The sequence below is a fragment of the Lissotriton helveticus genome, chromosome 9 (genome assembly GCF_964261635.1).
Source record: "Lissotriton helveticus chromosome 9, aLisHel1.1, whole genome shotgun sequence".
Classification (NCBI taxonomy): Eukaryota; Metazoa; Chordata; class Amphibia; order Caudata; family Salamandridae; genus Lissotriton; species Lissotriton helveticus.
The window spans coordinates 1,197,053,778-1,197,070,517 of NC_136070.1; the positions used below are offsets into that span (position 1 = coordinate 1,197,053,778).

The following is a 16,740-nucleotide window of genomic DNA, read 5'->3' on the forward strand; positions in this document are numbered from 1 at the left end:
CCTTGTGAACAGGTATATGGTTGATGCCGCAGACCGTGAAAAGATAGAAGCGTCTCGGAACGAGTTGCACAATCTTCTGGACAAGCCCCAGCTCCAAGGCATTCCTGTGAGTATGGACTGCTTTCTTGCTTCCTGTGCATCCTTTTCTAAGCATCTCTCTACCTTTCTGGTGTATAAAGGCTTTAAGTATATACTTATCACGATGCTGCACTGTCAAGCCACCACAAAGAGAATGGCAATCTAGAAACTGCACCCAGAGATGGGAAAACATTGGTGACCTCACCCTGACGACGCCTCCACTGGCTTTCTGCTCACTGCAGTACAGAGTTCTAACGATGTGATGGCTAGTGTATTAGATTTCATTATAGTTTGCATTTTGTAGCATATTTCTAGGACTTGGGTTACTCTTAGGTGCTCTGGTCCTTTTCCGGTTTATTTTTAGCCATGGCTAATGTGCATGGTTTGTAGAGAAAATGCATGTTCTGTGGTCACTGTGGGAAGTGGTCACTGTGGGAAGCCGTCACTGTGGGAAGCCATCACTGTTCTAATCCTTTGGTGTTGTGGGCGAAGACCTAAGGAGTGCTTTGGTTTTGTCACTGAGACGTTTGCAATTAAGCACCGAAATCCATTAGCTAAAAACAAATTGTTGGCTGAGGGTCTCACCTGTGTGTATGGATGAGCCAGGAATACTGCATCAAACTCGGGATTTGATGGAGGTCAGGCATCCACCACACAAAGTGAAAACCCCTTTTTTATTGTTAAAATAAATCTCTCCAGTTGATAGCATTGAAGTTAAAACTAGTTGAGCTCCTTCAGAGTGACAGAAACATAACATTGCTATTATTGAACTTAAAACTGGTTGTTATCCTGACTAGGGCTGTGGCCAACACCCCGGTTTTCTTGCACAGTTAGGGGACTGTGTACCGGTTGCAGGAAATTGGCACTTTAGGAAGGTTTACACGTTGCATACTAAGCTCTGCAGGAAAAAGTATTGAACTGCCTCAGAAACTCTGCTCGCTCTGAGGGATTTTCATTCTTATGATGAGGCAGTCTTAACAAAGATCTTTTGCAGTCTTTGGAGCTCTGCTTGCTCATGCAGTTCATGCTTCATAGAAAGAACTTGAGCAGTTCATTTGACTTCGTCTTTTCCTTTCGGCCCAGTGATGCTGTTTCTATAGTACTCCTTCAGCCACCCTATGAAATCCCTTGCGCTGGTCTCTTCTCTGATGTTTAAAGGAGGAGCGGGGCCTCTCCGGTAGGCAGCAGTATGCTTTACAACATGGTTCCATCCGAGGAGCATGGAGTACAGCTTCTTGCAGCTACCCTTCCTCTCTTGCATTCCTCCATGTTGGGGAGGAAGGCTGCATCTTGCTAATCCCTGCACTTCAAGTGGGTTTTAGGAATGGAGTAAACATGTGGTGATCTATGCTGAGATATCAATTTTTATCTGTGTGATCATTTGAAGTGAAGTCCATTTTTGGAGATTAATGAATTTTATCTTTCATCAGTAGTTGCATATTATTTGGTTTCTTAACAACAAATGTCTTTTGATGCATGTTTCTCCAAGATTATTAGGTATTTGTCTTCCATCGATACGTCTAAAATTCAGCAGGTCCTCCCTTAGTTATTTCTTTAAACCAATTGTGCCATTAAGGTGATTTTGATCCTTTTGTCTAACACTTTTCTTGTGGAATTTGTAGAGATCACCCCCTCCATACTGAAGCTAGAATTATTGGCTCCATTATAATCCTGTACTTTGAACTGGCAAAAAAGATATATTTTTTCTTCATTTAGGCTTTGCAGTAGCATTGCAGTGTATATAATATGTGTGGCAGCTATAGGAGCAGTGAAGTAAGTGCCTGCAGCATTTTGTACTCACGATGTTAAGAGTCGGAGGGTTACACAGTAAATCCCTGAAATCTTGTCTCTATTTTGAGTGTGTATGTGAAAATAATAAGTTGTATTCACCTAAAAACGATTGCTTGTATATCGACTATGGCCTGTCGTTAGTCAAGAGCTTATTATTTTACCAAAATTATAGATCTATTAACTCATATGGGATTTCAGCTAGCTCTCCTGATGTGTTGGCCTATTGTCATTCACATTGTTCTCCCACCCACTGCAGCATACAGCATGGGGCAACCTACTTAAGCCATTGGCTAACTTTGCTGTCAATGACCACATTCTGTCCTTTCACAGGGAGCACATCCACACACAGAGTAGTTCCATTCAGTGCCAGTGACTACTTGCGTTTGACAATGTGTGCGCTTTTGATTTTCGAATTTATTATATTGGTGAGCAGCCCCCCAAAAATAACATTTTACAAAATAACAGAACAAGAATTGACAAACCCAGACGGGCAGCATCCAATTCTAGACCTGTTGGCTTTGCTTTTTGCAAATGATTTCCGTCATTTGCATTTGTTTTAATCATTAAAATGTATACGGTTCATTTTAAACTTCAGTAAACATTATTAATATTATACACCAGACGGCTAGCCTCAATAAGGGTTTCCCAAAAAGTTCAGAAGATTTGTCCCTTTTTTTTATTGTTTTGTGATTTTATTTATAACTATTACACCTATCAGGGTCTTTGACAGATAACTCTGTTGCTAGTTAGAATATCGCTTCTGTTCAATACTGACCCTTGGTGCAATCGTAGAATGGTGCCTGGCTTGAAGCCAAAACACAAGCTGAGCCAGAAAGAGTCCAGTAAACCTCATGTACACATATTATAAATTGGCCAAATTGTTATTATGTGTAAAGCAAGATTAGCTTTTAGATCATACAAAGTAAGTTTTTCATATTGCATACAACCGGATTTTAATTACTTCAGTGGAATCTCAAATGTGACAATCAAAATGTGTCATAGAAACATAAAGTAATTAGCCAAGAATTACACAGTTTGGTCAGGTGGGGAGCTAGGGTTTGGCCCAGGTTACCTAGCTGATAGACTGATTTGCATATGGCCATGTCTGAACTGGGGTGGCTTGGTGAGCAAAATAATGATGGATTAAACCCAGATCTGTGACTGGGGTGAATGTTTTGCAATTGTGCAACATTCCGTCCATCATCTTGTGTGTTTTGCCGTTTACCCTATGTGGGCAGGGTATGCCCAGACGCGGGTCCCTTGCTCACTAGGCCACTGGAATCAAGCTATCCTGGCTGAAGACGGCTGATAGCCAGAAACCGGTCCTAGGATGCTTGATTCCGGTCCAGGGAAGACATGGCTTGGCAGTTCGGGCTGGACTGTTCCCATGAGGCACAGGGTCAAGACTGATTTGCATATGGCCATGTCTGAACTGGGGTCGCTTGGTGAGCAAAATAACGATGGATTAAACCCAGATCTGTGACTGGGGGTGAATGTTTTGCCATTGTGCAATATTCCGTCCATCTTGTGTGTTTTACCTAGCTGATCTAGTCATCTAGTTGCTGTTTTGAATATGCTTCGCCTCTCCTCCCATATATCACAAGAGAGCAAAGCTTTGAGGGTCATTATTTGTTTTATGTCCTAAATTAGTAAAATGGGTTCACGTGCAAGGCCGGCCATAGGCATGTGCAAGCTGTGCACCTGCACAGGGCCGCCAAACCCCAGGGGCCGCCACGCCAATATATATCCTTTAATATAATATTCCTCTGAGGATGGATACATATTTGTGTGGCGGCCCCAGTGGCAGGGATTTGGGGCCCTCCGGCTCTGTTCCACTTCCAAATACCCTGACCCCCTTCCTGAGCTCTGGGGGCTCCGCCCCGCCTGGATCCCCTCTTCCGGGGCCCCCTACCCACGCTCCCTGCCCAGGGCCGCCATGAGTCGCCGCCGTCACATGGTAATTCGCCATTGTGCAACATTCCGTCCATCATCTTGCGTGTTTTGCTATTCACCCTATGTGGGAAGGGTATGCCCAGACGTGGGTCCCTTGCTCACTAGGCCACTGGAGGCAAGCTATCCTGGCTGAAGATGGCTGATAGCCAGAAACCGGTCCTAGGATGCTTGATTCCGGTCCAGGGAAGACATGGCTTGGCAGTTCGGGCTGGACTGTTCCCATGAGGCACAGGGTCAAGACTGATTTGCATATGGCCATGTCTGAACTGGGGTGGCTTGATGAGCAAAATAACGATGGATTAAACCCAGATCTGTGACTGGGGGTGAATGTTTTGCCATTGTGCAACATTCCGTCCATCTTGTGTGTTTTACGTAGCTGATATAGTCATCTAGTTGCTGAATTGAACATGCTTCGCCTCTCCTCCCATATATCGCAAGAGAGCAAAGCTTTGAGGGTCATTATTTGTTTTATGTCCTAAATTAGTAAAAATGGGTTCACGTGCAAGGCCGGCCATAGGCATGTGCAAGCTGTGCACCTGCACAGGGCCGCCAAACCCCAGGGGCCGCCACGCCAATATATATCCTTTAATATAATATTCCTCTGAGGATGGATACATATTTGTGTGGCGGCCCCAGTGGCAGGGATTTGGGGCCCTCCGGCTCTGTTCCACTTCCAAATACCCTGACCCCCTTCCTGAGCTCTGGGGGCTCCGCCCCGCCTGGACCCCCTCTTCCGGGGCCCCCTACCTACGCTCCCTGCCCAGGGCCGCCATGAGTCGCCGCCGTCACGTGATAATTCACCCCGACACTGTAGATTCATAAAATGTGTTTCCAGAAAAAGGTAAGTAATGTGTAACGAAAGGCAGGAAACAAACCCTCTCCAACTAATTTAACAATAACGGTAGGATTTCAAGAAGCCCCCTCGGTGACCGTAATTACATTGATGAGTGGTCTTGGACATGACCCAGAGAGTGTTCTCTCCAAGCTGGCTATTGCACACTCGCTGCAGACAGATTACTCTTGGATTTAAGGTTCTTTCTGTCCAAAATGTAGCAGTTTTTGCTGATAAAAAAACCTGCATTAGGCCGTGAAAAGGGCAGTGGCTGTGATATTTGGCTCTCCTCTGATGGCCTCCAGGGGTGCCAGTACACCGCAATCTAAACAAATGTGTATTCATCTTCACACTTACCAACAAGCACAACGTCCCGTAACACGAAAACCGCACTTCGGTGGTCGTCACAAACGTCCTTTAAGCACTTCCCTTATAGGCGCACAGAAAAGACAACACCCTTCAGCCGCTATATGGTGTTGAGTGGATTACCGCGTCAGCCTCGCTCCACCATCCACTCGAAAATGGGGGTAGCACTTGGCAAATATTACGATATAATACTTGAACCATGTCTCGAATTGCCATGTCCTGATAGACTTAGCTTTTAGTTGTTCTTAGACTCCTAGGGTTCTCTTTTGATTTAAACCGGTTTACATAGTTTCCAGCAGGGGCAGTGTAGCCTTACAGTGATGTACGATTATGCAGGTTTTTATTAGGTCTCGCGTCCGAGAAAGACCTTATGTCGCCGGCTTGCGGGAATGTTGGACAGGGGATGTGCACGCGCTTTCCCTCGGCGGATGTGACTTCGTGGGCGCGCACGTGCACATCTCCTGTTCAACATTCATCAGCCTCTCGCCTCTCATTCGCGCGCGCACACACAGCCACACTCACGCATGCGCACACACATTCCCGCGCGCACACACTCACCCCCCTCCCCCCACACGCGGGACTTACATACACACACCAACGCGCACACACACACCCTCCCAACCCCACTCACCGGGCACACGCAGGGCTTCCATCACTGGGGGGGTGGGGGGGGGCGGGCACCGTCAATGTGCCCCGACGCCCCCCCTCACCGGGTCTGTTATACTCCTCTCGTCCTGTCCCGCGGTAGTGGCGGCTGTCTCAAAGCAGAGCGTTGGTCTGACGTAATAGGCTCTCAACCAATTGTCACTCTGGGTTTGTTGCCTACGTCATTCCCGGCATGCCTTGCTCGTTTCTGACAAACTACGATGTCGCCTGTACGGTATTCCTCTCAAGATTTAATTGTACTTTTCACTTACTTTTCCTTCGCTTTTCCTTTTGAAAACGTCGCTTTGCTGTATCAGTTATTTCTTTGTTTTTAGACCGTTGATTAATTGTTATTTCCTTGAGTGCCTTCCACACGGGAACACCGCAACTATCCTCACTTGGGAATCGGATGCACCTGCAGTTCTTTCCCTTAACAGCACAAATTAACCTTTATGGGGTTTATTTCGAACTGGTTCCCATTCATACTGTAAATAGTGAGTTAGAGAACACCTCTGTTTTGTTCCGAAAAAGGATTCGCTCGAGCAAGTTAGAAATCTGTCAGCCGTCAGTGATTAGGTTTCTCTTCATATATGTGCTTTCAATTTTGAAACCTAATATGTGCAATGGGCTCATTATTCACCGTTCCTTATGACCTCAGTAATGTCACTTTTAATCCTGTCAAGAAATCAGTACCAACTTTGTTTGCATAGGGACTGGTGCTTTAGTGTTGCCATTTCTGGCAAAGAACCGATTCTCTGTCACCCTATATCCGCGGTGCTCATTTTAATAAACACAGAAGGGTGAAATACTGCATCTTTCCTGGGTTTCAAACCTGTGACCTGCAAATTACAAGCCTTAAACAACCATGTTTAAGCTTTATTACAAATTTCACACAAAAAATGTTAATATTTCACTTCTGTTCTTGTATTTTCATCACAATAAAATACCCTAAACATAATCTTCACAAAAGTTATTTACAAAACTTTAAGCTATTGCTATTATAAATTACAATAACTTTTAAGTATTAATTATTTAAAAAAAATAAAAGCCATTGTTATTTGTAATATCAAAACATCAAAGTCACGTAAATACAACACATATTGCATTACAAATGCTATAGGTGTCACATTTGCGAAAGTTAAAACTATTGGCATTGTAAATGACAAATCTATTAATTTTCCTATTCTCAAAACCAACACATAAATAAAAAAATTGTCATTTACAATACCAATAGCTCTAACTGTCCTAATACGAGACCTATTGCATTGCAAATGCTTGTTTAACAGAATGGTTGGGCTGCGTTGTGTCAAAAGCGACAATAAAAAGAGAAGGAAACAATACTTTTTTTTTGTTGCTCATTTTGGGATGAGCTCCAACGGCGTGGCTGATAAAGCGTCACTTCGGGGCTTCCTTCAGGTCTTTTATTGTATTGTAATTGCATTTATGTAGCGCTTACTAGCCCTGACGAGGCGTCGAATCGCTTTTCTAAGAGTTAAACGCTACTCCAGAACCTCTAAGGTGTTGAATTAGTATGGTGAAATATGATCGTTATTTGAGTGGTGAATTGGTTAGTCAGTTATTTGGATTCAGAAGGATAGCAGAGGGATAGAAGAGGGCAAAGGTTTGCATTTATACAGCGCTTGTTATTCCTGATGGGGTGTTGAAGCGCATTTTGAGTGAGTTGCACGCTACTCCGGAACCCATAAAGGATTAGTGGTGAATTAGTATAGTGAAATATGGAATTTGAGCGGTGGACATGTTAGTCTGTTGTTTTGATTGAAAAGGATAGTGGAGGGATAGAATACTGCGGAAAGGTGCTTTTCTAATACTTCTAGGCACTTGACGAACAATATTGCGTCGTGGTGTTTTTGGGGAAGATGAAATTCATAGGAAAGGGTGATGCTTAGCTCGAAAGCAAATTTGCGAGACGCATGATAAAAGGAAATACTGAATGAGTAAAATCAAAGTATTTTAAACATGGGGAATTATTACTGAAAGAAACTGGCGTTGCCATGTATCGAGGTGCAGCTGTATTTTTGTTTGATATATCCTGGACATGGCCTGCTTTCAGCGACTCTGGAGCACTTGGTTGACCTAATGAGTTTGCATGTGAAATTAAAGTAGATTATAAGATCACATATGTTAGTGCACTGTGACATGTTACTTCAGCTTATTGATTTAGGTCTGGAGGTGGGAAGGTGCCAGGAGGTGGGCACTCAGTCTGTGCCATGTTAAATGAAAACAAAAAGCCAGAGGGTGATGTAAAGACTAAGTGGTTGTAGATTTTCAATTTCACTCAGAGTAAAAAAGGCCAGAGAAAGACGAGCAGGGCTATTGCCTGCACTGCCAGCGGTTTTATACCTACCAATGCCATCCAAGCAATCGAAGCTAGGATGCGGTCAACAGACGGTGGGAGCACTGATCATGCATAACTTGGTGGAAGCACTAATCATGCATGACCTGGTGGGAGCACTGATCATGCATGACCTGTTGGGAGCACAGATCATAACTTCTTCTCAATAGTAGAATGCACAAAATGCCATGGCTTGGCATCTAAGTACTCCAAGAGTTCCCAACAAATGCAAAAAGCAGTAGTGTGATGTGATGACTCTTCATGCTTTCCTCCCCTTTCAGTAATGTCAATTGCAAAAATGGAAGATGTACCATGGTGGAATGATGCTCATGGCTATGACTTGTACCAGGCGAACCTTACATTAATATTTTTGTTGCCATATTAAAGTACATTTTGTTCGGATCCTAACAACAAATGTAATCTTGTTTTCCCCTTCTGTGTGCTCATTCTGGTAAGAACCAATGGGGGACTGGAGTTACAGGCCTTCCGGTAGTGGTACATCTTGTGACCCCAATCGTAATGGGGAGGGGTTCTCCAAAGACCATCTATGGGAATTTGTCCTCCACTGGTACCTTCTCTTACCCCTCTCTAACAGCTTGAGTGCAGAAAGCTGTCACCACTTTTCAGTTTATACCATATTTTAGGCGTGCTTCTCCCCCACTGCCTCTTGTCAGCTGGAGCTACATGCAACTCTTCCATCTGCTGGTCTCGCCTCTTGTCATCTTTCTGATGCTTAGTCTAAGAAGGTGAAACTATGTCTTCTGTTATCTCCCAGACCTTTGTCTTCTCACTCGAAGACGGGGTTTGTGAAGTAGGGCACTCTTTTCTCCATGCAGCTCATGTCTGGAGCCTCTGCACGTATGGATCCCTGGGTGAGAGTGAGGAACTGAGGCTGGGAGTTTAGTGGCTTGCTTGAGCCCCGAAAGGCTCTTCCGCTACCTTGTTTATTACTGGGAAACTCAGTAGAGCTTTAATGACAGGAGCATAGGTTTGCTGTGTCCAACCAACACTAGCAGGACAGGTCGGTGCTGTTCAGCCTCATTGCGCCCCAACAAGTCATTACACTATTTAGGTGTTGCATCAGACAGATGACTGTTGTCGAAAGATCCTCTTTTGGATCATACAAAAAGTTACTGTTGCTTAGAGCCTGCCCACTGTTTACTGTTGGTTGACTTTAATGTCACTCACATGCTTGCTTCTTTATCAATGGCTTTCTTTCCGCTTGTGCTGTCCTTCCCCTAAAGCATAGCTTTCTTGTCCTTTGGATGGAATGACTTGTATCCTCCACTGCTCACATTCAAGAAGTTACTTTTTTCTTTTTCCTTCAGCACTACATGACCGTACATGTGTTTTCTTTCCCTCTTGCTCCCTCTGCTCGCTCCACCCCTACCTCGTGCATTGTTTCCCCCACTTACTCTTGCCCTGGTGTCCTGCTTCTCCCTCACCCTACATGCTCCGTGCTGATTCCTTCCCCACCTCTGCATTTTTATTTTTTCTATATTATTTTACAATTTACATAAACACCTACTCTACTGCCATCTGGTTTAGACCGGTCAAGCAACTGCTCTGCGACATACGTGGTCTTCACTGCTCTTTTGGGCCTTCTTGTACTACTCTACAAACCGATGACTCTGTTAAGTCACCATGTGGTCAGCACCTCCTCAACAGTTCTCCTGAGTGGCAGACTGCGTGACCACCTCCACAACTATCTGGCTTCGACATACGATGCCTCAATCTCCTTCCTCAACCAGGTCAAATTCTCTTTGGTCATGCCAAGCTCTTCTGAGAATGAATTCTGGTAGGGGGTGTTGGAATGCACACTTTCTCAATTCTGCCCAGGGTGCAATGCAAATAGCGCTGGACATACATCAAGATGCAGCAACAGTGTTCTTCAGAGACCTCTGACATTTTCGGAGAGCAGGACCCTTTCAACATTGAGGAGGATGGTGTGGCCCAATCTACGATTTCTGCAGGCCCATCAACATCCATGCCTCAGAAGCTGTCCTCCAGCACAACTGAGGGAGCAGATCAAGATGGGGCATCCTCAGCACTGAAACCACCAGGGCTCTGAACGAAGAAGACTCCAGGTGGGGTGATGAGGAATTGGGGGGCGGGGGGGGGGCTAGTTGGGGAGTGAGTATCACTCCAATGCAGCACAGCCAGGGCACAAAACCTTGTTTGGCTAAATTCCTCCTATGATCTGGCAAAGCACTGCACCTGGAGGAGTCTGTGTTGAGCCCCTAGCAGGGAAGAAAGAATTGCCCAACTGGTGGTCTGCTATGACCATCTGGCTCCGGGCAAAGGCTTTAGAACCATGGAGGCCCCAAATAGAATGTTGACTTGCAACAGCCGTCGCCTCTCTCTCGACCGACTGGCACCCATCACCTGCCTTTGGCCCCTTCGATGCAGAGATCAGAGGCTCCATCTTAGAAAGGCTGGCAGAAGAGCTCAAGGCCAGGGAGAAGCTACTATTTGATTTTACAAGTCTCTGGGTGGATACAGTCAAGCTGGCTCTGGAACAGTCTGCCATATTGTCCCCAACTCTGGCACTAAACCTCGAGGCTAACCTTTGAGTAGGAGTTCACCTTCAACTCACTGTGACGCCCGGTGCCTGACAAGGCTACAAGCCCTCCACCCCAATCACCCACACCCAGTTCTTCTTCCTCCTCCACCACCACTATGGCTGTATCCACCACCCCGTCCTCCACCGATCCGTATTCACCTCCCCCACCCTCCACTGAAGTGACTTTCATGCCTTCCCATACCTCGACCACTGACTAATCAAGACCAGAAGCAAAAAACAATGCTTAGTGCATTCTCGGACAGCCGTGCCCGACTCCACAGCCCAGGGTTCAACATAAACCCAAAGAGATATTAACTTAACAGATCCAGTCCTTCTTGGACTCAGTTGTTGAGCTCTGACACAAGGAAAGCATATGCCAACCAACTGAGGGTGATGGTATTTCAGCATCTGCTACCTCTTTTTCAGTCCATTTGTCCACTCTCTGTATGAACTGTAATGAAGCTTCTAGGTGTACTGACTTACTGTATAGGAATTGTCCCATATTTCACATTACATATGTGCCCGCTCTAAACGTGTCTCATGAGGGAAATAGTCATTGAGAAGATCTAGTGTTGATCATGGCCAGCACGGATGCTCTGTAGAATGGGGGAAGAGCCATAGCCTTTTCGCTTGGCAGGCATTCTTGGACCCACTTCTGTGGGTGACCATCACTGCTGACATGCCCAGTGCAATCTCGGCGGCGGTGGCGCGGTGTGAGTGACGACGCTGCTTGGTCCATTACAAGCGCAGACACACACATCCACCGGGGCATTCAGCAGAGACCCCCGCCACCTTGGGGCCACTACCCATAAGCCCAGAAGAAGGGAGAGACTCGGGGACCCTTGCCCTGCCCCACAATCGGCCCCTTGGGAGCACATACCTCAGTTGGAGCAAGCTGGAGTCCTGGGAACTCCGAAGACGGCACCATTGAACACACTGCAAAAACGGATGACATCATCATGACTACTCCTCATTAATCTCTCAAGGTACTGTTCCTGCTCCTTTTTTTTCTCTCTCTATTTCTGTATTTTTGTATTTCTTTTGCCCATTCAACCGGAAAACAATGGCCCAAAATGGCCGGGGCCATAAAATACAAACATAAACTGCCTTCATCTTCTACCAGGCACACACAAGCCTGAATAACAATCCTACTGACTATAGCTACATCAAAATAGAAAGAGGACTTGTACTCCCCACTCAGTCACTCAGAAAGCTAGAAACTGGACTATCCTAACCGGCCCAGGATCAGGAAACAAACAGAGGACTACCTTATTCTTCTCCCCTACTATCTACAATCATAGAAACAAACAGAGGACTATCTGAGATGCCTTTGTTTTTATTCAATAATCACCGTTGTTTATTCCCCATCACCTTAAATTAAATTATTTTATTTTTTCTATGACCTCCACTATCACTCTTACTCCGCTTTACATCTTATTACTCCCTGTCACTCTTTTCTATTTCAATTCTCTCCTATCTATATTCTTCACACTCAGTGAACTAACTTCTATTTTTATCCTATTTATTAATCATTTCTACCTATCATATATCTATCGCATTTTATCTATATTGTCTTATACCTATTTTGCTCTCATTTTGTTATCTTGTTAGATTTGCTATTGTACTGTGACGCCTCCTAATTCTTTTCATTGCTATTTGGAATGTTCATTGTGTTATTTATTATTTTACGTCATTATGTATAACTTCTATTTTTATCCGATTTATTAATCTACTCTACCTATCATATTCTATCACATCTATATTGTTTTATACTTATCTTGCTCTCATTTTGATATCATGTCAGATATGCTATTTTATTGTGACGCTGAGTTTAAAAATTGTCATTTTCTCTGTGCTTGATTTTAAAAAGCATTGAACATATCAGCACTGAAGCGCTGACTCTCACGCGCTAAAGCAGCAAACTGATTTTAAAAACTGCCATCTTTCTCTGTGTTTGATCTAAAAGCATTGAGTATACCTGCACTGAAGCGCTGACTTCTCACGCGCTAAAGCAGCAAATTGATTTTAAAAACCGTCCTTTTCTCTGTGTTGATCTAAAAAGCATTGAGCTTACCTACACTGAAGCGCCGACTTGTACGCGCTAAAGCAACCCTCCCAGACCCCCCCTGACACAGCGACTTCCAGCGCTGACACAGGGACAACGCCCACACCGCCAACGCGGGCCCAAGGCGGAGCCACACCCACTGCGAGGCCACGCCCATAACACTCACTACAAATGTGCCGGCCATACCAGCGCAGCGGACGAGCGCAGCGGGAGCGCCGTTTGCGCGCCGAAGGCGCGCCTAAGGCAAGCCCGTCTGCGCCCGTCTGCGCACGGCCGAGCCTAGGGCCAGAACCCCTGTCTGATAAAAATGCCCCTAAGATAACCTACTCACGTCGCGACCTCCTAAGTCTCAGACCCACCATCGCCTCCTCTTGTGAGTTTGTTCACGATCTAGAGGGACCATTCATCAGCTGCACTTACTGCCACCCAGTCCTACTCAAACTCCCTATCCAACCCTACAAACCCTCAGCCCTCAAACTTGCTTCTCTGAACTGTCGTTCTCTCCCTAAACATGCGACGCTTATTAACCATCTTATAGAAGACCATGAGATCGACGTTCTATTTTTGACGGAAACGTGGCTTTCCCCACACTCGGCATCAGACATGGTTCTAGCTACCCCTCCGGGCTTCCTCATTCAGTCCCTACCTCGCCCTTTAGGCAGAGGTGGTGGGGTCGCCATTATTCACCGGGACTATCTCCCCTGCAAATACAACGACGCGCAGGTTCCCGACTCTGAAAGCCTACAGTTCACAATTAAGTTAGACCCGACTAACTCTCTCACAGGCATCCTACTGTACCGCCCCCCCGGTCACCCTGGTTCTTTTTCTAGCGCTCTCCTGGACACGGTAGCAACACAAGCCCACTCCATCACCAACTTCATGATACTAGGAGACCTGAACATTCATTTCGATGACCCTTTAGATACTGGGGCAGCCGACTTGATCACCGATCTAGCGGCTCTCGACCTCCACCTCCTAAACTCCGGAGCTACACACAACAAAGGTCACTTGCTGGACCCGGTGTTTACAAGCACCCCCACCATGCAATTCAACGAGTCCCTCCCCCTCCCCTGGACGGACCACTTTTTAGTCTCTTTCCAACTATTAGGACCTTTCAGGAAATCTCAAAAACCTCCCACTTACACCAGGGACAGGGCCTGGTCCAAGCTCCCCACCGAAGACTGGGCCAGGACCCTAGAGTCAACTACCCCTGCCCATGCAGAAGACCCGGCTATCGCCGATAGTAAATTCAGAGAATGGATTACTACCTCCCTGGATTCAGTACTCCCATTTAGAACCCGGGAGGACAAAAACGGGAAACCAGGTTCCGCCCCGTGGTATACCCCGGAACTTCGATTACTACGTAAAAAATGCAAGAAAGCCGAACGGCTATGGAGGAAAGACTGGCAGCACGCCAGCAAGGAAGCCTACCAGAACTCAGTTAGATTTTACAAAGCCTCCATTAAGCGCTCTAAAGCCTCCCACTACGACACTCGGATAAGAGAATCTACCAACTTAGCTAGGGAATCCTTCCTAATCGTAAAAGAGCTACTGAAAGTACCAACCACTCCTTCCTCCAACGCCCCCCCTGTTGACCGAAGCAACGAATTAGCCACCTATTTTAATGACAAAATTGCCCGAATCTTAACATCCCTCCCCCCCCTGTCCCTCTAGTCACACGGACAATGAATCACCCTCCAGCCAAGCAGGAAGCAGCATGCGCCCCCAACTAGCTACATTTAGGGCAGTAACCTGCAACGAGGTAGATGCAACCTTGGCCAAAATGAAAAGCGGATCACCTCTGGATCCAGCACCAATTAGATTCCTCAAAACCGTAGCCCCTGTCATAGTTCCCACGATCACAGAGCTTATTAACAGCTCGCTTGCACAAGGATCTGTCCCCGATAGCTGGAAGAGCGCAGTCGTGAAAGCACTCCTTAAAAAACCCCAGCTAGACCCAGCAGACATGGCAAACTACCGGCCAATCTCACTCCTCCCTGGCATCAGCAAGGTAGCCGAGAAATTGGTCAACGGACAATTGTCTCAGTTTCTCGAGGCAAATAACATCTTACGGCAATCCCAAACTGGGTTTCGCCCGGGTCATGGCACTGATACCGCCCTTCTGGCCGTTATCGAGGAGGCAAGGCGCATTTTGGATTCAGGAGGGTCAGTGGCAGTGATCCTCCTGGATCTTAGTGCAGCCTTCGACACAGTCAACCATCGTGTCCTCCTCCAACGGCTGGCGGCAGCAGGGCTCACCGGGATGGCGCTCAGGTGGATAGAGTCCTTCCTTGCCGGGCGCACGTTCCAGGTATGGGACAGCAATCACCACTCGTCCATCCTCCCCCTCACGAGCGGGGTCCCCCAGGGATCATCTCTAAGCCCTACGCTTTTTAATGCTTATATGGCCCCCCTTGAAGACGTGGTGACACCCTTCGGCATCAAAATTGTGAGTTACGCGGATGACACACAGCTGGTCGTCTCCCTATCCCAACTAGACGACCACCCAGACAATTTGGCAAAATGCCTTACGAAAACCTATGGCTGGATGTGTGAATCTTCACTCAAATTAAACGGGTCGAAGACCGAAGTGATGATCATGGGAAAACAATGGGTGACCATCCCCCCATCAGCCTGGCCAGACGTGTTCGGGGAAATTCCCACCCCGAAAAAAGAAATCAAGACCCTAGGAGTCTGGCTAGAACCCGAGCTATCAATGAAAACACAAGCGGCCAAAACTGCAGGAACCTGTTTTGGGCTTATGCGCACCACCCGCAAGATTCTTCCCCTACTCCCGCCCACCTCCAGAAAACTCCTAGTCCAAGGGCTAATACTGTCACGGCTGGACTACAGTAACATGGTTTACCTGGGTGCCCCTGAGGCCACCTTGGCTAAAATACAACGAACACAGAACGCTGCAGCCCGACTACTCATGAACCTTCCCTCCAGAGTGTCAGCTAAACCTGCCATCAAAGCCCTGCACTGGCTCCCGGTGCGTCGAAGGGTGGAATTCAAAGCCATGTGCATGGCCTACAAACTGATTAATGGAGCTGGCCCTCCGATTCTCAGCGACCTGGTAACTCCTTATATAGCTCCCAGATCCCTGCGGTCCGAGAATGATCATCTAGCCAACATCCCCAAATTCAAAAAGACACGCACTGGAGGCCGACGCTTCTCTGTGAAAGCTTCCACCGGATGGAACTCACTCCCCCGTACCCTCAGACTGGAACCCAGCTATCTTATTTTTAGAAAAAAATTGAAAACACTTCTATTTCCGAAATAACGTCCCCCCTTTCTCTTCTTCTCTTCTTTTTTCTCCTCCATCTCATCTGGATATCAAAATCATTACAGCGCGGGGATGCCTTCGGGTCAACAGGCGCTCTACAAGTCGTTAAAATAAATAAATAAACATGTCACTCGCTAGGTGAGGGGGCAGACATATCTTGACAATATCACTGTCCAAGGTACCTGGACCCCACAGCATCAGGGTCAACACAGCAGTTACCTAGAACTGCTAACTATCTGCTTGGACTTGAAAATCTTTTTCAGGCTTATCCAGACTGATCTTGTGAGTCATATCTCAACAATATCACTTTTCAAGGTACCTGGACGTCTCCGCATCAGGGTCAACACAGCTGCTGCTCAGACCTGAAAGTTTTTGTCAGGCTTATCCAGGTAAAAGTGGTCCTCATAAAGACTGACAACGTAACAGCCATGTACTATATACAGAAGCAGGTGGGTACCTACAACCCCCATCTGTCATCACTAGCACAGCACATTTGCCACTAGGCAATCCGCAACAAGATCCACTTGTTATCAGAGCACCCATGGGGAAGGGGATGAGAACTTTGTGGACGTGCTAAGCTGCACACGTCAAGTCCCCGAGTGGCAACTCTATCCGCAAGTCCTACTCAGATACTTCTGCAGTGAGGGGTCCCACCCATTGTCCTCTTCACCACCCCAGATAACTCAAAATGCCCAAGGTTTGCCTCCAGGTACCCACATTCACAGTTCGTGGGCAATGCACTATAGATGAACTGGTACAGGATTTTTGTCTGTTTTTCTTCCTCTCTGTCCATGCGGCCAGACATTCC

General features: G+C 46.5%; 1 protein-coding gene across 1 annotated transcript in view; it reads left to right on the forward strand.

Annotated features, from left to right (window-relative positions):
• The window catches only part of ARL8B (ARF like GTPase 8B), a 145,221-nt gene that overhangs the window by 95,004 nt on the left and 33,477 nt on the right, over positions 1–16,740 (forward strand). Inside the window, exon 4 of the mRNA XM_078661664.1 lies at positions 13–106. Within this exon, the coding sequence (XP_078517790.1) occupies positions 13–106 (94 nt within the window). The remainder of the gene's footprint in view (positions 1–12; positions 107–16,740) is intronic.